The 23380-nt window shown below is 40.5% G+C and overlaps 1 protein-coding gene across 2 annotated transcripts in view; it reads left to right on the forward strand.

Moving 5' to 3' along the window:
• Nucleotides 1-23380, forward strand: part of USP34 (ubiquitin specific peptidase 34) — a 170106-nt gene that overhangs the window by 120384 nt on the left and 26342 nt on the right. The window contains exons 45-66 of one of the 2 annotated variants that reach the window (XM_089528821.1): nt 1052-1198; nt 1289-1345; nt 1496-1573; nt 2142-2236; nt 3347-3519; nt 4478-4631; nt 7972-8050; nt 8776-8829; nt 8941-9036; nt 9681-9745; nt 9852-9927; nt 10015-10062; nt 10819-10884; nt 14851-14931; nt 16268-16353; nt 17141-17309; nt 17561-17635; nt 18522-18673; nt 19326-19374; nt 19466-19570; nt 19671-19724; nt 20682-20786. In XM_089528821.1, the coding sequence (XP_089384947.1) occupies nt 1052-1198; nt 1289-1345; nt 1496-1573; nt 2142-2236; nt 3347-3519; nt 4478-4631; nt 7972-8050; nt 8776-8829; nt 8941-9036; nt 9681-9745; nt 9852-9927; nt 10015-10062; nt 10819-10884; nt 14851-14931; nt 16268-16353; nt 17141-17309; nt 17561-17635; nt 18522-18673; nt 19326-19374; nt 19466-19570; nt 19671-19724; nt 20682-20786 (2064 nt within the window). The remainder of the gene's footprint in view (nt 1-1051; nt 1199-1288; nt 1346-1495; nt 1574-2141; nt 2237-3346; nt 3520-4477; nt 4632-7971; nt 8051-8775; nt 8830-8940; nt 9037-9680; nt 9746-9851; nt 9928-10014; nt 10063-10818; nt 10885-14850; nt 14932-16267; nt 16354-17140; nt 17310-17560; nt 17636-18521; nt 18674-19325; nt 19375-19465; nt 19571-19670; nt 19725-20681; nt 20787-23380) is intronic. The other variant, XM_089528822.1, reaches the window with a different exon arrangement.

Genomic DNA, 23380 nt, shown 5'->3' on the forward strand with positions numbered 1-23380 from the left:
CATTATTTATACCCTGCCCTTCAGCCCTAATGGCTCTCAGAACGGCTTACAATTATTATTTTTAATAGGACGGTTCCCTGCCCTCAGGCTTACAATCTAAAAGACACGACACAAAAGGAGAAGGGAATGTTGGTGGGGAAGGGGATGAAGTCCAGTGGTTCTTCTCTCCCTCTGATGCCTGGACCAAGGCAGATGGACTAGAGAGAGGGCTCTTCTTCTTAAGGCTAGCCCTGGTGGAGCTGGGCCAGCCTATTCACTCCCTCACAGGATGACAGTTATGGAGGGAGGAGCCTGCTTTGGGCACGCTCCAGTTTCTCCTCATCTTTTTTAAATTGTGGTGCCCAGAACTGGACACAATATTCCAGGTGGGGCCTGACCAGAGCAGAATAGAGTTGCACTATTACTTCCCTTGATCTAGACACTATACTTCTATTGATGTAGCCTAAAATTGCATTGGCCTTATTAGCTGCGGCATCACACTGTTGACTCATGTTGACTCCCAGTTTGAGTTCAAAGAGACTTCAAATGCTATGGTGCCCTCACAACTTAAAATTATAGAAGGGGGACATCTTGCCCTACTTCTTAATGAAATATTATTTTTTCATTTATAGAGCTGAAAAACTTAAATTACCCCCTTTATTTCTAAGGAAGTTCATCAGCTCTTGTAACCATTTTGATACCTTTATGTCTGTTGTACGCCTTCCAGTTGTTTCAGACTTATAGTGACCCTATCATGGGGTTTTCTTGGCAAAATTTGGGCAAGTTTTGGTCAGATGAGGTTTGCCTTTCCCCAAGGCTGAGAGAGTGTGATTTGCCCAAGGTCACCCAATAGGTTTCCATGGCTGAGCAGGGATTTGAACCGTGGTCTCCAGAGTTGTAGTCTTTTTAAACCACTGCATCACACTGGCTGTCTTGAAGCCCTTAACAGCGAGGCAAATGGTAGTGTCAGATTCCACAATCTGTAAAAAAGATTATTCTTGAATATAAATTTTAAAAATTAATTGCTTCTTTTGCTTGATTCTGTCTGTCGTCCTGTGTTTTTTATATAAAGGAAAGTGAATGCAAAGCATACAACCCAAGGCCATTCTGCAAAACGTACACCATGGATAAGCAACCACTTAATACTGGTGAACAGAAAGACATGACAGAATTTTTTACGGATCTAATAACAAAAATTGAAGAAATGTCTCCAGAACTAGTAAGTTTATAGTAATATATATATATATTTATTTAAAAATACTTTAGGTCCTTTTTTTACATTGATTAAAATAAATTCATTCATCCACAGAAAAATACAGTGAAAAGCTTATTTGGAGGTGTTATCACAAACAATGTTGTTTCCTTGGTGAGTTGATAATACTTTCCCCACTCATTTCCCCTCAATCCTCCAAGCTGCCCTATTTCTTTGGTTAGTAGTGGGATAATCAATTGATTCCTGTTACTTTTTATTTTTCTTCTTCCTTTGTTTTGTTTTGGTTTTGCATCTGCTGTTTAGGACTGTGAACATGTCAGCCAGACTGCTGAAGAATTTTACACAGTGAGATGCCAAGTAGCAGACATGAAGAATATTTATGTAAGTAGTTCATGACAACACCATTGCATCCCTTGATTGAATGAACATATGAACAGAGCTTGAAAGCAGTTTATTGATTAACTCATTGAGCTTTTAATTCACTATTTTTATAGTGATTTCACCTAACTTTCCAGATTGCACATTAGGGTTGTTAGAATTTGTTAGAGTGGGTGCCTCTCCATTTTATGACATTCAGTAAAATGGGAAACTCTGCTGTCTCAGAAGAAGACCTATCAGAATTGGAGGAAATGTGTCACTTGGCTGTCTTAGACCAATCTGGGTGATTTCTTTGTGAGGACAGCTTGGAGAAGAAAATGGGAGAGAGTCAGAGTTTTGGAACTTAGGCCAAACATTAGGTTTATGGAGCAGAGGAACAATTAAGTTTGGGAAAGAAGAAGAAATGTAGGGATGGGAAGCAGTGATTTATTTGCTCAGCAGGAGACCAAAGCCCTTATGCAGCCTGAATTCTCACACTTTAATCGCCATCTTTTATTTCTTAGTTAAAAATGTGTGTTCTTGTTCTCTAATAGATGTTGATACTGTCATTTCTGTTTTCTGTGGTATATAGGAATCCCTTGATGAAGTTACTATTAAAGATACCCTGGAAGGTGACAACATGTATACTTGCTCTCACTGTGGGAAGAAAGTGCGGGCTGAAAAAAGGTATCATTCATAGACAACCATTAATTTAATATGAAGTAAGATTCATACCTTTTTTTCCCCATATCTTGGGATCTCAGGGAGGCAGTAAGAATAATTTAAACAGACTAAAATAATAAGTATTAAATTAAAACCAGTTAAAATGTTAATTGTAAAATTCTTTAAAATCATGAATCTGTCAACACCTGCAACTTGAATTCAGACTACATGTGTACCGACAGCTTTTGAGGAAGCTTTATCTTACATAATTTTGCTAAAACATAACACTAAAGACAAGCATAGATGTCAGGGACAAATCTATATGGACTTCCTATTAGATACTGAGCCATGTTTGGAAATTTCTTTTGATGTGTCTCTGTGTATATTCCATCAAGGCCCCGTGTTGACTTATGGTTACCTTATGAAAATTTTAATAGGTTTTTCTTTGGCTAGGAATACCTCGAGGTGATTTTGTCTGTTCCTTTCTCTGAAATACAGCCTACAGCACCTGGTATTTTTGGTGGTGTCCCATCCAAGTGCTAACCAGGGCTAACCTTGCTCAGCTTCCCAGAGGGGATCTGATGTCTTTAGGGCATTTAGGCTGGAAGCACCCTTGATATTAGGCCTTTGATATATCAGCCTCTTAAAAATCTTGGGACCAGAATATCTGACAGGCTACTGTCTTGCAGACCCACACCCTTACTGTCTTTGGAGACCTTATCAGTTTTCTGTTAACAATGTAATGCTCTCAGGAAACATCTTTAAAGCAGACCTTCTGTGTGTTAGCACCCACTTTTACAACACTTTTCCCCATGTAGTTAAGAGACAGAAATTCTGTGACAGTTTATTGAAAATGTATTTATTTATACGGGCCTTCCCTGAATTGTAATGGTTCTGGCTGCTCTCCTTTTCTATTGGGTTTTTGCAATGCTTTTTAAATTATTTATTTTTAAAAATTGTTTTATGTTTCTGCATTTTATTGTAGATGGATTTTAATATAAATTTGAGATTTTATTTTATCGACTGCTATCTAAATGAGTAATACTTTCCTTTTTTGGGGAAAAATGTTTGTCTCCATTGCTTATTTTTTAAAAAGCCATTCCAAAAGCAATTATTGCATTGTTTCATCTACAGGGCATGTTTTAAGAAATTGCCTCGCATCTTAAGCTTCAATACGATGAGGTATACTTTTAACATGGTCACTATGATGAAAGAGAAGGTCAACACACACTTCTCATTTCCCTTGCGCTTGGACATGACACCGTACACTGAAGATTTTCTGATGGGAAAGAGTGACAGGAAGGAAGGTATTTAATTTATTTTCTCACAGTTTTCTGCCACCCAATCTGAAATAGTAAATATTTCAATGTATGAATTAGATTTAGTAAAATTAGAACATGTAAATCTTGCTGGTAGTACTTAAATATTTATACATAACATGGTTCTTAGTAGGACTGGGTGAATGCCCTACGGCTTGCGCTGAAAAATCATTTGTTTCTTGTCACATATTTGTAGAGCTCCAAGCTTTTGTCAGGCATCCTTTAGAGACAAAACCAATTGCCATCTACCTTGTGAGGTGTATGTATGGTGTATTGTAAAAAAAAAAGGGGGGGATAACATTTGAGAGGGGATCCAATGAGCACTGGAAAAGCTGGAGTGATTTTAAAATGTCCTTGGTTTAGTCCTCTTCAAAGTAGCATTTTTACAAAAGTAAAAAATTCTTAATCTACTGCCTGGGGCATTAAAACCTGTAATATCAGATATTAAATACTACAGTCCTCCCTCCATTCTCGCGGTGTTCGAACTTGCGTCCCTCGGAAAGGGAATGAATGGGGCTTGTCCCCATAGCACACGCGCATGCACCCCTGCCCCCAATGGGGCTTGAATATAAGTGAAACCTCTATTTTCCGAGGGGGGGCTGGCACGGATCCCTGCAAAAAAGGAGGGGCCGACTGTACATGTAGCTAGTACTTTCACAGATTTTCCACCTAATATAGCATTCACCTCTTATCAACCTGTGCTTACTATTTGTATGTGCAGGAGTCCTCCATCATGAACAAACAAAACCTGCTTGGTCAAGATCCATCCAAAAACTTAACTGTACCTAATGTCACAGGTTGAGGATGGGCTGTTGGTGGAGTTTTTGTACAGTGTTTCAGTAATGTAATATATTTTCTTTCTTCATCTTCCAAAATATGATGTAGATCAACACTGTTTTAAAAATTGAAAGAATGAGTTGCTAAATGTTATAATGCATTATTTAAGGCTTCAAGGATGATGGCAGTGGTTCAAAGGATACCAGGAGTTATGAATACGATTTGATAGGTGTAACCGTCCACACAGGAACGGCAGATGGGGGGCACTACTACAGTTTTATCCGAGATATTGTGAATCCTCATGCTTACAAAAACAATAAGTGGTGAGTAAAAAGTTTGAATTTTTTAAATACTGTAAATCAGTACTAATCAGTTTTCTAATCCAGATATACCAGCAAATACTGTACATAGTGGAAAATGTAGTGAAAGAGGAAGTGTGCCTTCAAAAAGGGAAGACTGAGAGCATTCTGAATGATAAAGGGTTTGGTGTTCACATTTGAATCCAACCATAGAATGAATGGGTTTTATTTCTGTTTTCAAAATAAAACTGCTTACATTTTTTAATAATATAATAATAATAATAAATAAAAATTTTATTTGTATACCGCCCTTCCTGTGATCAGGGCGGTGCACAGCAATTCAAAACAATACAATACATCAACACAGCAAATCAAAATAACAACAGTACAAATACAATAAAACTGTTAAAACCAATATTGAAACCCCGTCAACCAGCCATCACTGCTGTCAGAGGGGGAAGACTAGCTGGAGCTTGTGTCGGGGAATGCTAGTCGGAACAGGAAGGTTTTTAATTCCTTCCTGAACTGGGCCAGGGAGGTGGCCAAGCGGAGCTCTATGGGCAGCGTATTCCAGAGGGTCGGGGCGAAGATGGAATATGACCTCCTTGCTGTGGAGGCTAATCTAGCCCCCGGGACCCTCAGTAGTTGCTGCCCAGATGTTCTGAGGGTGCGGGGCGGAATATATGGGGAGAGGCGGTCCTCAAGGTATCCTGGGCCCAAGCCATGTAGGGCTTTATAGGTTATAACCAACAGCTTGTATTGCGCCCGGAAGCGAATGGGCAGCCAATGCAGATCTTTAAGTACAGGTGTAATATGACTGGCCCTGGAGATACCAGGGACCAGTCTGGCTGCCATATTCTGTACCATCTGTAGCTTCCGGGTATGGTACAAGGGTTGCCCCATGTAGAGCGCATTACAGAAATCCAATCGAGAGGTTACCAGAGCATGTACTACTGTTTCAAGGTCCCTCTGGGCCAGGTATGGACGCAGCTGGCGAATAAGCCGAAGCTGATAACAGGTGTTCTTGACCGTCGCATTCACCTGAGCTGTAAGATGAAGCGATGAATCAAGAAGCACCCCCAGACTGCGTACAGAGTCCTTCACAGGAAGCGTGATCCCGTTCAGGACAGGTGGAACCACCGCCATTCCTGGACCAGGGGAACCTATCACAAGTACCTCCGTTTTCTCTGGATTCAGACTGAGTCGGTTTTCCCTCATCCAGCCCATTACCGACTCCAGACAGGCCACGAGAGGAGAGACGCCATCCTCAGTCACTGCATCAGTCGGAGACATAGAGAAGACTATTTGGGTGTCATCAGCGTACTGATAACCCCGCGCCCCATGTCTCCGGATGATCTCTCCCAGCGGTTTCATGTAAATGTTAAAAAGCATGGGAGACAGAATGGCTCCTTGAGGGACCCCAGATATAAGGGCCCTCTTATCGGAGCACACGTCTCCCAGCTGCACCATCTGGAACCTCCCAGAGAGGTAGGACCGGAACCACTGGAGCGCAGTGCCCCCGATTCCCACCTCTGCCAGGCGCTCCAGAAGGATACCATGGTCTATGGTATCGAAAGCCGCTGAGATGTCCAAGAGCACCAACAGGGACACGCTTCCCCTATCGATGCCCAGACGGAGATCATCGACCAAGGCGACCATGGCCGTCTCAACCCCGTAACCCGCCCGAAAGCCAGTTTGAAATGGGTCTAGATAATATGTTTCATCCAAGATCGATTGAAGCTGGATTGCAACCGCCCTCTCGATCACCTTCCCCAGAAATGGCAGCAGCGAGACTGGCCGATAATTACTATGTATCAGGGGGTCGAGGGAGGGCTTTTTTAACAGCGGTTTTATAGTGGCCAATTTCAAGCTGGATGGAAATTGCCCATCCCTCAAAGATGTATTAATAATCCGGTGTAACATCGAGGTTACCACCAGTCCCCCCTGAGCCGCTAGCCATGAGGGACAGGGATCGAGAGAGCAGGTTGTCTTCCGAACGCTTCCAAGGATCTTGTCCACATCATCGGTACTGACCAACTCAAACTGATCCAATTTAATGGAGTCCACGGAGGCTCTGGATGCCTCTACCCTTGGTTCTGTCTAAATGCCGGCGTTAAGACCTTCGCTTATCCGAGAGGTTTTATCCGCGAAGAAGTTGTTAAATTGGTCACAGCAGGCCTTAGAAGGTTCAAGGATCTGGTTCAGGGTGGAAGGGATCTGAGTTAACTCCCTAACCACCCTGAACAACTCTGCTGGACGCGACTCCGCGGACGCGACACGAGCACCATAGAACGAGTTCTTAGCTGCTCGTATCGCCTCTCCGTAGTCCTCCAAAAGGTGGTCTAGGAGAGTCTTGTCGAATAAGCTCTGGTGTTTCCGCCAGTGGTGCTCTAGCCGTTGCAGAACCCGCTTCCTCGCCCGGAGATCTTCCGTATACCAGGGCTTTCGTTTGGAAGCAGGCCTGAGAGGGCGCTTGGGAGCGATACTGTGTATAGCCTTAGAAAGACCGGTATCCCAGACACGGCATCAACAGAGTCGCCGTCATTTCCAACCATAAGCCCCTCTAGGGCTTCCTGGAACCTTTTGGGTTCCATCAGCCTTCGAGGGTGGACCATTCTAATAGGTCCGCCGCCTCCGGGAGGGATCTGGGTAGAAGCCTTGATCACTGCCTCTACTAGGAAATGATCCGTCCATGACAGGGGGAAAATATTAGTTATTTCCGCCCACGGATTTTCCATGCTCGTACAAAAGACCATATCGAGCGTATTACCCGCAAAATGCGTTGGACCCGAGACCAGTTGAGACAGGCCCATGGAAGTCATGGTATCCATGAATTCGCGAACCGCACTGGATGGAACATAGCTGGCCGCGAGGGGGATGTTGAAGTCACCCAGGACCAATAGCCTGGGTGATTCCAACAGTACCTTCGAGACCAGCTGTGTCAGCTCGTTAAGGGAGTCTGTTAGCGCACGAGGTGGCCGGTACACCAACAGAATCCCTAGACTGTCTCTGGCCTTCAGGGTCAGGTAAATGCACTTGATTTGGAAGTTTGACGAACATGGTTCCTGGAAAGAGACAAGGTGTTCTTATGGATCAAGGCGACACCCCCCCCCCCCTAATTTTAAGAATTAGTTATCAGTTCATATGATAAATATCTGATTTATCATGGTGTTCATAGAATTTGGCTAAAATGTGGCATCTTAGGAGATGGATACTTAATTTGGTTTGCTCATATTGTTTGTTCATTTCAGTTTTACAGCATAGTCAAGGACTCTGCTGGATAGCATCCTCATAATCTACAGTGCAGTGAAAAATTTTGGTGTACTGTAAGTCTAACAACAGTATTCCATTTTGTGTTCCCTAGGTATCTTTTTAATGATGCTGAAGTAAAACCATTTGATTCTGCTCAACTGGCTTCTGAGTGTTTTGGTGGAGAAATGACAGTGAGTTGAATCTGTATCTATTTTATAATAATGCTTAAAAGGGTACCATCTTGTCATGATATAATACCTCATTTTCAATATATGTATCAGGATTAGTTTGCAATTATAATATACCTGGCCTGGCCTGGACTCATCAGTCAATTCATTTTTTACTCAAATAGAAGTTGCAAAAAGAGTTTTAAAAAGTTACTTTCTTGACTTGTTGACTTCGTTGTTCTTATGTAATACTGAATTACAACACTTGGGGCAAAGAAGACTGCCGCTTTGGGTCAGTGTAGGGGCAGCATCTGAGCATGGTGTTTAGACGCTACACGCTCTGACGCTGCCGGGAAACTGCACGGCTGACCACACATGCAGCAACTTCATGGCACGGCATTTACATTCGCCATGCTGCAGAAATGTTGAAAAGCTGCAGCAGCAAAGCTGGCTTTTTCCTGACAGGAGCAGCTTTCTGCCGTTTCTTTGTGAGCCAGGAAAACCCTGGATTTGGGGCTGCAGCGTGCAGTTGCCGTAGCCCTGATCTGGTGATCAAAGGGACACCGTGATGCTGCTCCTTTGGGGCTGTCTATTTTGCCCCTCAGTGTGTGTTTTACTGCTGGAAAATTAAGCATAACCCTGGGAAGAAGAATGAAACTACTTTTGTTCCAGTAGGTGGGAATGCATTAGGGTTGTTCTTGTAGTAGTAGCAATATAAACAGTGCATCTTTTTTTTCTTTTTTTGCCAGACCAAAACATATGATTCTGTCACTGATAAATTTATGGATTTCTCCTTTGAAAAGGTACTTCATTTTGTCTTTTACTATCCAAAGGAAATGTCTCTCATTTTCCCCCTCTCTCTGTTTTGAAATAATGATGTTGGTATGTGAGTTTGGTTTGCTTGTTTCTTTCAGACACATAGTGCATACATGCTGTTTTATAAACGGATGGAACCAGAAGAAGAAAATGGTAGAGACTACAAATTTGATGTCTCATCGGAATTGTTAGAGGTATGTATGGGGGTATTTTAAACAACAGCATAAGGGTGTAATTATTTTTATCATTGCACTGATTAAAAAAAAAACTTTGTGAGCTGTGGCAAGAAAAGTTTCCTGTCCTTTCCTCTCTTTCTGCCAACCCCCATGCCCTCCAAAAACTTTTTCAGAGTGTTTGAGCCCCTCCTGAAGATTGAGGGAAGGGCATGGGAGGTGGACTAATGCCAAGCTTTCTAAAGGTAACATATCTTAGGATCTAAGCCTGTGAGTTTTATTTCTGAAATTGAGAGTGCACGAGTAATATGCAGGTAGCAATGAATGATTTGGAAGGTGAAAATTAGCTAACGTGAATTTGAGATTCACTGTTTGAGATTAATAAGAAAAAAATCCTTTTCTCTGAGAGTCGTCCTTCCACAAATTAAGTTGAGAGTATCTGACCTAATAGGAGCTTCAGAAATGACCAAGGATTTGAACCTAGATCATTAACTTATTATTGAACTTTCCACTCACCTACTCAGCAGTTAACTTTGAATCAACTGATAAATTTAAAGTGTTTCTCAATGTTGCAAAGCAGTAGCTGTAGTTCCCCTCCCTACTTCAGTTTTTATAGCATTCCAAAAGAAGAGTAAACAGCATTGATTTTCCATTTTTCTCTTCAGTGGATATGGCATGATAACATGCAGTTTCTTCAGGACAAGAATATTTTTGAGCATACATATTTTGGGTAAGGATTGTTTTTATTTAATCTTAGATTGAATTTTCTTTTTAAGAGTGTTATTCAGATTTTTTTAAAAAAATAATTCTAAGTAACTCTAAGTATCTGGCTGTAGGTTCATGTGGCAGTTGTGTAGTAGCATCCCCAGCACATTACCAGATCCTAAGGCAGTTTCTCTAATGACAGCCAAGGTAAAAATAATTTTAACATTTTTTAAAAGAAGTGATATTTTGGTGTGTGTTCTGGATACATGGTGACTTTCAATTATTCTCTTACAGTTAAGCACTTCTTTTGTCCTGGAAACATTTATTCATTCAAAAGAAAAGGTATGTTGTTTTGCATCTGCATAAAACACTCGGTTGCATTTACAACATTTCTTAAAATACTTTTTTTTTCCAGAAGGAGAAGCAAAACAGAGTTTACAGTGAAGTTGCAGTTCCCAGTTTAGTGTGAGGAGTCATTCAATAATGGCTTATGTTCCCCCAATCTCCAAAAAAGGCACATGATAGAGTACTTCTCTTAGTATCTGTGGCCTCAGGGTTCTTCACTACTTCATCCCTGCCTTTCCACCTATGATAGAGCTCCTTTTCTCAAATTGCCATGTTTTCTGGGGTGATTTTCATTTCTCTAAATTATTGCCAACATTTCAATTCCCTTGACACTGTGTGTTGTTCCATGTTCCAAATGAAGAATCCATTGAACTAGTGTTTTGTAGAACACTGTGAACTGGTATAGCCAAGTGTATTTGTTAAATGCATCTTCTGTAACCTGAGTAAAAGTATTCTGTACTTCTGACTTCCTATAAATTAATATGTGTGCGCGCACACACACACACAGACTCAGACTGCACTATTTTGTAAGTAAACTAGGGGCAGTACTCAGTGCTATCTGTGCCACTTAACCCCGGACAGTTCAACAACGTAATAGAACCCATTTTACTAAATCAAAAGCTACATCACTAACAGTTTGGGGATAGAATGGAAGAGTACTGTTTTTGTATGGTTGCTTTTGCTCTTGTCTCTTCTTTAAAGCTCAAATGCTAACAACTTTACGCTTCACTTGAAATTTTCTGCTCTCTTTAGCCCACAATGCTTCAGTGGATTGAACTGTTAACCAAGCAGTTTAACAACAGTCAAGCTGCTTGTGAGGTAAGACAGAAAAGAGACTGTTTGGGGAGAGGGGGACAAAATATGTAAAATAATTTTTTTGGAGTTACATGTGCCAGTATCACAGAATGTAGTAGTAGATTAATAGGAGGAGGGTTACTTGAACAGTGTAAAATTTATGCTCTAGCTAATTAAAGGGAAGACATTTAGTGACTTTCTTTTTGTAGACAAAGTCTCCTTATATTGTGTCATCTTCTGTCTTTATTGTAGTTAGCCATGGTGTAGTATCCCACACTGGGATAAATATGATAAATTCAGGAAGGTAGAATTCCTTTATTAATTGAATTGAAACATATTGGATTCTTACGAAGTGGCAATAGATGCAGCAAAGAATTCTTTCTATGCTGCACATATTGTGTCTGCAGAGTCTTGTGCAGCAGAACTGTTTGGGGTGTTTAAAGAGTTAACCCAGCTGCCTCCCACCCTGAACCCTCTATTGGAACCAATTAAGGTCTGCTGTGATGCTTTTAACAACTTTTTTGCAGATAAAATCTCTCAGATAAGGGCTGATCTTGATGCCGGCATTATAACAGAAACAATAAGAGAGATATCCAGTGACTCCATGGACTGTATTAAAGTGGACCATTTTGAGCTTGTAAATACCAATGAAGTGGACAAGCTCCTTGGAAGTGTAAGGAAGACGACGTACCCTCTCGATCCTTGCCCATCAATTGCTGACCGCTCAGGGAGGGGATGCAGTAAAAACTGCCTGATAAGAAACAACTATAGACCGGTCTCCCTTTTACCATTCTTGGGCAAAGTGATCGAGAGGGCAGTCACCTTCCAACTCCAAGCTGTCTTGGATGAAACTGATGGGCCCATTTCAAACTGGCTTCAGGGCGGGATACGGAATTGAGACTGCCATGGTCGCCTTAGTTGATGATCTCCGTCTGAATATCGACAAGGGAAGTGTGATCCTGTTGGTGCTCTTGGACATCTCAGCAGCTTTCGATACCATTGACTATGGTATCCTTCTGGAACGCCTGAGTGAGTTAGGTATTGGGGGCACTGCACTCCAGTGGCTCCATTCCTACTTCTCGGGCAGATTCCAGATGGTGTGGCTGGGGGATAGTTGCTCCTCTAAGAGAGAGCTAACATCTGGCATCCTCCAGGGGGCCATTCTATCCCCCATGCTGTTTAACATTTACATGAAGCCACTGGGAGAGATCATCCGGAGACATGGAGCGCCGTGTTATCAGTACGCTGGTGACACCCAGATCTATCTCTCTATGTGTCCAACTGTTACAATGACTAAAGATGGCATCTCTTCTCTGAATGCCTGCCTAGGGCCAGTAGTGGGCTGGATGAGGGAAAACAGGCTCAAGCTGAATCCAGGGAAAACTGAGGTACTTGTGATAGGTACCCCAGGTCCGGGGACAGAGATTTTTCAACCAGTCCTGGACGGGGTCACACTTCCCCTAAAGGACAAATTTCGCAGTTTGGGAGTACTCCTGGACTCATCTGTACAGCTATCATGTTGTATTTTAACTTTGATGTTGTATTCTAATTTTAATTGAATGTGCTTTGTTATTTGTATGACTGTTTTATAATGTACACCGCCCTGATTATATAGAAGGGCAGTATAGAAATAAAATTTTTATTATTATTATTATTATCATCTGAAGTGTATGTGATGGCCAGGAGTGCTTGGTACCAGCTTCGGTTGATACACCAATTGCGTCCCTACCTGAACCAACAAGATCTTGAACAGTGGTACATGCACTGGTAATCTCTCGTTTAGATTTCTGCAACGCGCTCTACATGGGGCTACCTTTGTACCAAGTTCAGAAGCTTCAGTTGGTTCAAAATGCGGCAGCCAGACTGGTCACTGGAACATCCAGGTCAGACCATATAACACCAGTGCTGAAATCTCTTCATTGGCTGCCAATTAGCTTCTGGGCTCAATACAAAGTGTTGGTCATTACCTTTAAAGCCCTACATGCCTTGGGCCCGAGTTACTTGAAGGAATGCCTCTCCCTACATAATCCGCCTCGCACTCTCAGAACATCTGGGAAGAATCTATTGGAATATTCAAAGACCAGGCTAACATCAACTTCCCATAGGGCATATACAGCCATAGCTCCCAAGTTATGGAACAACTTGCCAGAAGGGATCCATCTTATTACCACCTTAGATGCCTTCAAGAAGGCAATTAAGATGGATCTCTTCTAGAGGGCCTACCCACCCAATCTTTTATAAAGAATTTAAGAAAAATCCCACTTCTGGCTGCAATTGTGCATTTTAGATTATGTTTTTATTGTTTTAAATTGCACTTTTTGAGTGATGTAATTGCTGTTTTATGGTTGTAATCCCACCTCGATCCATCGGGAGAGGCGGGAAATATAAATAAATTATTATTATTATTATTATTATTATTATTAATATATCAACTCCTTCAGAGCTTGTTGGCTTTTTGCAAAGGAGGCACTTTAAATTTGATACAGCAATCTAAAAACTATTCCCAGCTTCTGCCAGCCTAGCAGTTGCAAATGCAAGTAGATAAATAGGTACCACTTCGGTAGGAAGGTAACAGCGTTCAGTGTAGTCATGCTGGCCACAAGAGCACCATAGCAGTCCTTGGACAATGCTGGCTCTTTAGCTTAGAAACGGGGATGAGCATCGCCCCCTACAATCGGTTACAACTAGACATTAATATCAAGGGACTATGGGCCAAAACAGATTGCAGAAATAATCCACCTTGAGGCCACTTTAACTGCCCTGGCTCATTGCTAGGGAATTTTAGAAACTATAGTTTTGTGAGACATTTAGCTTTGTTTCTTAGAGAGCTCTGATATCACAACAAGCTACAGTTCCCAAAATTCCACAGCACTGAGCCAGGGCAGTTAAAGTGATCTCAGAATGGATTATATCTTGTCTGCAGTCTGTTTTGGCTCTATCTTTATCTTTACTTGCTTTTAGCTTAAAAGTAAAGTTGGTTTTGATAAACATACTGATGGGGCAAAGTGTCTGTAAGACTTAGCAGCTGATGCATCTGCATGAGAAATACTTGAAAACGTCAAACATACAGGATGCTACAGTAATATTTCTGTTTCAGGAATATTGCCCCCTTAGGAGAATGTTTCAGTTTTACCTAAAATCAATATAATTCTAATAATATGCTTTTCTTGTTTCCTGTGGTTAGTATTGTTTTCTGAGCCAAGTCAGGCTCAGGCTACTTTGTATAACTTGGAGTAGACGATTATAAACCTAACTAACATCAGACAAATCCTTTGGCACAAAAATCACTGCAAAACATATCTAGTATCGAAATGTTGGAATTAGACAGCATCATTTAAAGCAAGAAAATTCCATATGAAAACAATTTGTTCATTGTAGAATACCGTGAAGAATGTGTAACAGAAATCCTACTCCCAGCTTATGCCATTAGGGAAGACATATCTTGATTTATTTTTGTTCTGCTATAAAATCTGGCATGATTCCCTTTCTCTCCAACTCCTTCCAAGAAGGATAAATAATTGCTTGATTGCTTTTACGCTTTTGATCATTCTTTATTTAGAGAGACAGGTTGACTATCCCTTATCTGAAAATCTGAAACCCTAAATGCTCCAAAATCCAAAACTTTTTTCATGGATGGCTAAAATAATGACATCTTTTATTTCTGATGGTTCAGTGTATATAAACTTAATTTCATGTAAAAATATTTAAGTTATTGTGTAAAATTACCTTCAGACTATGCATATAAATATGAAACATAAACGAGCTTCATATTTAGACTTAGGTCCCATCTTCAAGATAGCTCATGTATATGCAAATATTCCAAAATCTGAAAAAATAAAAAATAATTGTGGACCCAAGCATTTTGGATAAGGGATACTCAACTTGTAAATAACACATACACAGTGAATTCATTAACTGGAGCAGCATTGAAAGGGCCGCTGCAACTAATAAAGAACACTGATAAGTGTGAACATGGTCTGTTTTTTGCAGTGGTTTCTAGATCGTATGGCTGACGATGATTGGTGGCCCATGCAGATTCTAATAAAATGTCCCAATCAGATTGTGAGACAGGTAAGAGAAAAGGAGTGCAATAGGTAGCAGGTAATACTTTGGTGTTATTTGGGGTTTAACATTCCTGCATGTGTTTCCATTCTCTCTACTTATTAGTTTCCCTTGGGTACCTTGCTCTCAATTTCACTTGTAGGATTCATGTATTAAATTTTAGCCATTTAAATTCTGAATTGTAGATTACGGTGCTCTTTTGTACATACACAGCACTCTGTCTCGGTTCACAGTGAGTGTTGCAATTGCCCCCATTCAACAGGTAGAGGTGTGAATGCAGGGAAATCTGAAACTTGCTGCTGAAACTGTAGAGTCAGTGAACATGAGTGGTGGGTGACTCAGGGATCACGCAGATAGGCAGCTTGGAGCATCCTCTGGCTGGTCAGCCCCCAATCGGCACAGGACCATGGCAACCACATGCGCCTGGTCCCAACCTGGGACATCACCATGGTCTCCAGCGTGGCTGCCAGCAGGAGTGGCTTTTTACCACTCTTTTTTTGAGCCGGCCCTTCCAGGTTTGAGTGCTCTTGGTGCGCTTTTGGGGCATCTGTCATGTGCATAAGCCGCCCCCAAAGCAGAAGCTACTTTTTCCTGCTTGTTTCAGGCTTTTTTTTTCCGTATTGGAGACAGTCATCAGCCATAGTGGATGCTGATTATTAGTGGTGGATGGACTAGACAAAAATACAGGAAAATTGTCATTGCTCTTTTGAGAACTGGCCGCCAGTAGAATTCAGCATTTTGAACAAAGAGTAGTGAAACTGATGACAGAAAAGAAAATTTGCTAATGTTAACTGAATTACTTGGCTGATTGTTAACAATGGGTTATGAAAACAGTTTTGGAACAGATGTTCTTTCCAACTCTGAACATTTCAACTCTTAGTTTTCCAAATAATGGCCTCCCTTTGCTATCTGTCACTCTTCATTACAACAATAATTTTAAAAAGCAGAACAAAGCACATAAAGCCATCATACTCAGCTTTCTAATGCCTTTCCCCCACTATTCTCCTTTAATGTGCTGTGTAATAACGACCTGAAGAATTCTGGAAAACTCTTAGGACTGTTTGCTGATTTGTTTTTGTGTATGTACCACATATGTTCCCAAACAGGTGTTTGCTGGGTGTATATATATTCCATGTTTTAAGAGTATGTGGAAAATGTGTTAGGTGGAGCCTTACAAAATTAATTGTGTCAACTGCCTCAGATACATAATATGGAAGCAACACATCAGTATTTTAATCATGACTGAATGTGTGACCAAGTAGTTCTACAACATAGGTTAAGCCCTATTAAAGCATATCTGTATAGCCCAAAGCTAAGTGACAAACTACGCTGATTTGCTTTGTAGATGTTCCAACGGTTGTGTATTCATGTGATCCAGAGGCTGAGACCAGTCCATGCTCATCTTTACCTGCAGCCCGGAATAGAAGACTGGTAAAATATTTATGCTTTATATAATTTCTTCATAGAATTTTTGAAAGCTTATTTCATGTGCTCAGCTCTCTTTAAAATACATTAAACAAATGTTGGGAGTTATCTTTTTTGACCTTTTTTATGGTTTCCGTTTATGGATCCTATTTTGGATGTCAAAATTGGCACACCTTAATGTTAATTCTTACTTTCAGTATGCAACTTTAGAAGATTTATTTTTCATATAATCTTATCCTGTGTGTTTTTACATGAAATTAAATACCAGTGCATTCAGTGGGACTTAATCCAAGCTGAATATGCAGAGGGCTGCAATCTTACTTGTTACACATAATACGATAAGGATAGTGCAGGATTCTGTTAAGTTGGAGCATGTTCCCTCCCATTTACCACCACTGACAAATTTGTACCGATACCAATACAAACTTCTATGGAGTTTGGCAGCATTATACAAATGGTCTATTTTTCTGTCTTCCCATCCCTTCCAGAAGAAAAGGGGACACTATACCATGACTGCCTCTAGGGCTCTATGCTGCAGAATGATGTTCATGCATTCTCCTGTATTATAGAGTAGCATAGCACTTGCCTCTGAAATTAGCAGCAACTATGATCCCTGCAATGTTGGTCATCATCTTACAAACAGCTGGTAATTTTTGTTGCTAGAGACAGAACAGTCCTTGGTGAGATGTGGAATTGGGAAATTGCACACTCTTGCTTTAGAGTGGTCTTACAGTGTCTTATTTCCAGTGGCCTTAATACACACTGAATGATGCAAGTTGAAATGTATTTTCAGTTCTGATGACATGGACGGTCCTGTGGAAGATATTGGTAGTCGCTCATGTGTAACTCGCTTTGTGAAGACTCTGCTGTCAATAATGGAACATGGTGTTAAACCTCACAGTAAACATCTCACAGAATACTTTGCCTTCCTTTATGAATTTGCCAAAATGGGAGAAGAGGAGGTGAGTATAGTTTTGGTTGGTTCAGTTCCAGATGGATTCTCCAACTTTTATTTGGGGTTAGCATTGATTACTAGGATGCTCTGCCATCTGATGATTTGAGGGTTTTTGTTTGTTTGTTTGTTTTACGCACTTTTAAAACATTTGTTTTTTGTATTTCTTTGTTTATGGTAAAACTGCCTTCTGAGAAGAAGGTGGAAAATAAATAAATGATCCATATTGCTCACATTTTTGTAATGTTCAATTGTTTCCAGAGCCAGTTCTTGCTTTCACTGCAAGCAATTTCAACAATGGTCCATTTCTACATGGGAACAAAAGGACCTGAAAATGTAAGCCTATAATAAACTTGTGTGGGAAAAAATAGATCCTTAACTTTTAGATTGAACAACATTTTATTTTCCACTACCTCATGTTTATGACAAACACGTTACTTTTAATAAGACTGAAGTCGTCTCACTGATGGAAATCTTAAAAGCAGTGTAGTTTACAAATTGTCCCTTAAGTACCTAAGTGAGCATTTTTAGTTTTATAAGCAAGAAGAGACAATGTTCTGTCTGTCTACGCTGATATTAACCCTGAAATATTTATTCGTAAGGATAGTGACAGGAGTACAGTGTTGGTTATCTATTTATGTGAGGAGGTAAGAGACCTAAGAGCTATGGAGCTATATCCCCATGGGAAACAAATGTGCACTCTAGCACACTGCCCCAAATCCTTAGATCCCAAACATTGGGAGTTCTATGCAAAATGCATAGGGATTCCTTAGCATAAATATTAATTATAACGATTTCCCTGAGTGTCAGTGTTGTTTATACTGTATGAAAAGTACAAGAATATATTGTGCTTTTAGTGTTCTGGTATCTTTTCATTAAATTAGCATTCTGGTCTTGATATGCAAAGTCATTTGACAGACTGTTATAACACTTAGTATTTATAGTTCGTTTTTTCCTAACATTTAAATAATTCCACACAGATTGTATGAGTTCATCCATATGGATTAATATTATTGTCCCCATATTGCTAATTAGTCAGGAAAGAGTGGTTTATTAAAATGCCCCTGGTGTGTGTATTTATATGGTTTTGTGTGTGTGTCTGTGAGTGCATTTGACCCCTTCATAATTTATAGGAGACACTGTGGTGTTTATAGAAAACACTCTGGAAAGGTCTGCATTGAGAATTGTAAGTGGTTTTTTTTAAAATTTGCTTTTTCTTTAGCCCCAAGTTGAAGTGTTATCAGAAGAAGAAGGAGAGGAGGAAGAGGAGGAGGAAGACATTCTGTCTTTAGCAGAAGAAAAATACAGGCCTGCTGCACTTGAGAAAATGATTGCGCTAATAGCTCTCCTGGTTGAACAGTCTCGCTCAGAAAGGTAAGCTCTGTTGACACCTGCTGCAGTGGCAAACTTCTTGTTTTCCTCTAATAACTCATATAAATGCAGTGGATATACTTGGTGCTGTAGGCAACCATAATCTTGGTAAAGTCTATCTTCTTTATATGGTACTTCAAAAGTAGTGAACTAGCTGACAGCAAAGATGAGGAAAACTCAAAAACTGCTGCCAGTTAGTCATGACAGTACTAAGCTGGATGGGGTAAACTACTTGACTCTGATAAGGCACATACCTAGGCGTATGTTACAACATGCATTCTTCTCTTGTTCTTCTCTTGGAGGGGAGGTATCAGTAAGTATTACCAGGGAGACATGCTAGTGAGAAGGCCATGCATCTTTCTTTCTTTGGGCTGAAAGTAAGCAGAATCAGAACTACATTTCCTATTTCAAAGCATTTTGATGTACTTGTTGCCTGTGCTTTGGATTCTGACTAGCAAATGAAAAGGCCCACTACTTGCTTGTGATTCCACCTATAAACAAATGGAGCTCCAAAAGTCCTTGCAGTTCTTAATATTTGTCAGCTTGGCAGACTTCTATGTGTAACTGAATGAGCCACTTGGAAGAAGGAACTCACCATTTTTCTAGCATAGCTGAATGCTGAAATCAATACATCCATTTTGTGTGTGTGTTTTAGGCACTTGACTTTATCCCAGAATGATATGGCAGCATTAACAGGAGGCAAGGTAGTATATCTTTATATCAAAAAGTACAACTGATTTTAAAGCATACCTTTTAAAAATATTTGCTATAGTAACACCTTTGGATTTCTTGCAGGGTTTTCCTTTCTTGTTTCAACATATTCGTGATGGAATCAACATCAGGCAGACTTGCAATCTTATTTTTAGCCTTTGTCGGTACAATAACAGACTTGCAGAACATGTAAGTATCTGCTTCCATTAATTCTGTTTATCCTAGGAGATTACCTGGAAGACTGCAACGAGCTTTTCATATAATAAAGTTTCTTCTTTCTGTCTTACAGATTGTATCAATGCTTTTCACCTCCATAGCCAAGTTGACTCCTGAGGTATTTAGGGTATATATATTGATAACTATCAAAATATTTGCTACTATTCTTTTAAATTGTCAAAGATTATATCCTTCCCCAGTGTACGTAGAAACACAGTAATGCTTTGTTTCCATGTCTCATCTTGTAAGTGTACAATTTGTGTGTATAATTGGTATATTGTTACTGAAGTCATAGTTCTTGTGCTCGTTGTCAGAACTCAGTCTGATGTTTGATTCTGTCACATCTGTTTTAACCATGTTCTGGCTGAAGTGAGAGCCTTGTCTTGTGAAAACTCCAATCAGTTTGAAAAAATTAGGGTGGAGGGTGGGGATAATTAAAGATCCTACTCTATATAGTCTCAACAATCAAAGTTTCTAACGCATTAGGAATACTGATTCAACTTCCCTGAAATAATGGCCCCTGGAAGGTGACCGTACTTATATTAAAAGGCTTGTTTCTCTGATTACACTTTGTTATGTTATTCAGTGTAATATTATACTTTGTTATGTTATTCCGTGTAATGTTATACCTGTGGGGAAAGTTTCGGGGTGGGTCTTCTGCCTGCCCTGATAGTGGGTGACCTAGCCTTCACTGGAGATCTGAAATATGCCTCTTACTTCTACCCTCATCTACCCAGTGTCTTGTTGTGCACACTTCATCATGCTTTTTGATAACTGATTGGCTGCATTTGATTGGTCTTGTGCTGGGTGTGCAGGAATAGCACAGCTGTTGACTAAAGAAGAACGGACCAGATGGATTCATAAGATTAGGACTCAACTAAAGATCACTGCAGAAAGTGTCTATGCCCTTCAGTAATTCTCAAGGTGCTCTGTACTAGTTGCAGAACATAAATTTGTGTGCTTAGTTCATTCACAGGATTAATGAAGGGTTAAAAGTTAGTCATCAAGGCTTTTTTGTGATTTCTTCATATGGCTTATAGACCTTTATACAACATTTATTTACTGGCTTTTTTACACCTTGCAGGCAGCCAATCCTTTTTTCAAGTTGCTGACCATGCTTATGGAATTTGCTGGTGGACCTCCAGGAATGCCACCATTTGCTTCATACATTCTCCAAAGGATATGGGAGGTAAAGTATGCAGACCTTAAGCAGAGATGAGTCTCTCCACCGTTCAGAGCTACTGAGGAGATAATAGTCTTCAAAAGAAATATCTACACTGCCATCATGAATAGACTTAGTTTCTTCTCCCCTCACAAAACTCGGGAAATAGTTACTTTGAGAACTAATTCAGTACCTTTTAGTGGAACCTTCCTCTAGCAGATAATAGGGCTAAAACAAGAGTTTGCCCTGTTGGTGCTTTGGTTGATCTTTATTTTCCGGGACATTAAGTTGTGAATAAAAGATTATTTTATTAGATTGGAAAAAACTCCACTGGTATGAAGTGTTGATGGCAGAATCTTCATGTGGGATGTTCTGATCTTCTCTGAACATCTTGTTAGTTTAATGTGAGACAGTGGTGTCACATGAGTGGTGCATACCACACCAGCTGACACCCCAAAAGAGGATGACATGTGGCCTAGCGCATCCCCCCTCCCTGCTGTGCAGTTATACTCATGAGTAGACTGGCATGTGGCAGTGAGGTGAAGGGTGTACCCTTTTGGCCCCACCCCCGTACTATGTGACACCTTGGGCAGTGACATCACTGATTTGAGACATGTTTTTCAAGTGAAGTGGGGCTTTCAAACAGTTGATGTCCAGGGAGAAAAATGAAGTACAGTCGTCCCTCCGTATCCACGGACTTGCCATTCATGGTTTCAATTGCTCATGAATGGCAAGCCCCAGTTCCCTCCCTCCCTCTCTTACCTTACAGCCTTTGCAGCCTTCATCCGGCTGGCACAATCTTCCCTTGGATGGTAAGGCTTACTCCAGTTGGCACAGCCTTCTTCCGGCTGTCATGGCCATTTTCCCGGCCATTGAAGCCTTGCTCCGGCTGAGGCAAAGCTTTCTTCCAGCCGCCACGGCCTTGCCCTGGCTAACATGGCCCTGCGGCAGCCGGCACCACCATTTCCCCCACCACATGGCCTTCCTGGAGGGAAGGAGGGAGGGGAGGGAAATATTTGATCTGAAGGAAAAGCGGTATACAAATAAAAAACATTATTATTATTATTAAGTCTCATTGTCCCAAATGACTTGAATATTTGCAAAAGTTCACATTTGCGAGTGTGAGTGCCCGGAACAGATGTCCCGCACATCCAGAGGGATGACTGTAGTATAGTTTTATAAAATAACTCCACATTTTTAGTCAATGTCCCAAACAAAATATCTCTTAGATAATGAGAAAGAACCTAAATGTGGAAGTAACAGATACAGTGTGGATCCAGAATAAAATAACTTATCTTGGTTTTCATAGAAATCAGTTACTTAACTCAATCTCCATTGATTGCAGCTAACTTTCTACTCACAGTCATTAGTAAGGACAAGATTCCCTTACTGTAGGAAAAGACCATAAATCCTCTGAGCACTGCCACAGACATCAATGCAGAGTTTGAACAGATTTGAAGGCAAATACCACATTGTCAGGCTTTGGGGCAAATGGAGCTTTTTTCCAATTCCAATTCTAAACATTCCATCAAAATCAATTATTGAAAAATCATTTAGAAATATTAGCCTGTCAATTCAGATGTTATTCTCTGGCAGAAGGAAGGTGAAAGAATTGTAGCTAGGAGATAGCTATGAGATGGTGAGGGGAAGCAGATTGTTACAGTTGACATCAATAAGAAAGATGTGTACTGTTTTCTGGGAATACAGCAGGCTTTATTTTACCTGAAGGAATGGATATTCTGAACATCAGGGAAATGGTGTGGGTTTGAAATGAGCTTAGGCAAAACCAAGAGGGAAGATCTGTGTCATATTTTCCATTCTTAAGTTCAGACCATCATTAAGTACTATCAGAGACCTAGGAGAAATAGTTCTGTGGCCCTTTCCTCTAGTTCCCACAACTTTAAGATTCTAGCCTTAGGAGTGTCTATTTGAGTTTTAAAAAAAATACACACCTGTAATTGTATGCTTGAAAGTATGTGTGGGATGTACCTGTTGAAAAGATTTTTTTTTGATGTGTAGGATCCAAGAAGTGTCATACTTCAGCCACATCATGAGAGGGCATGACTCACTAGAAAACACAATAATGCTAGGGAAGTAGAAAGTGAGGAAGACCACATGCCAAATGGATAGACTCAGTCAAGTAAGCCACCAGTCTGAACCTGCAGAACCTGAGCAGAGCAGTTGAGGACTGGGGGTCTTGGAGTTTTCTCATTCATGGGGTTGCCATGATTCAAAGTTAACACAACAACAGTTAACACAAAGGCAATTAACACAACAATGGTCAGAGTAGATCATCAGAGTCTTGTGTAGATCCATTAAGCTAATGATTGGCAGAATTGGGATAAAATATGCAAAATTGTGGAAGAAATTGCAATATTGTGCAAAATGAGATTTTTATTGATTTATTTAGTGTATTTCTGTCCCGCCCAATTGTTGAAGCTGTCTGAGCAGTTTTTGGCATGGTATTTCCAAAGCCTGGACACAGAATTTCATGAAGACTGCACATCCTTTGGTATACCTGTGCTGCACCTACTGCCACATGCTACAGGATTTCTGCTGGCTGTGGCCCTGAATGTATCTGTCCCAAATTGGGGTTGGAAGGGGTCTCATGGGCCACAAAG

This window comes from Sceloporus occidentalis, unplaced genomic scaffold (assembly GCF_023333645.1).
Source record: "Sceloporus occidentalis isolate IW3139 unplaced genomic scaffold, rSceOcc1.0.p SCAF_6, whole genome shotgun sequence".
Taxonomy (NCBI): Eukaryota; Metazoa; Chordata; class Lepidosauria; order Squamata; family Phrynosomatidae; genus Sceloporus; species Sceloporus occidentalis.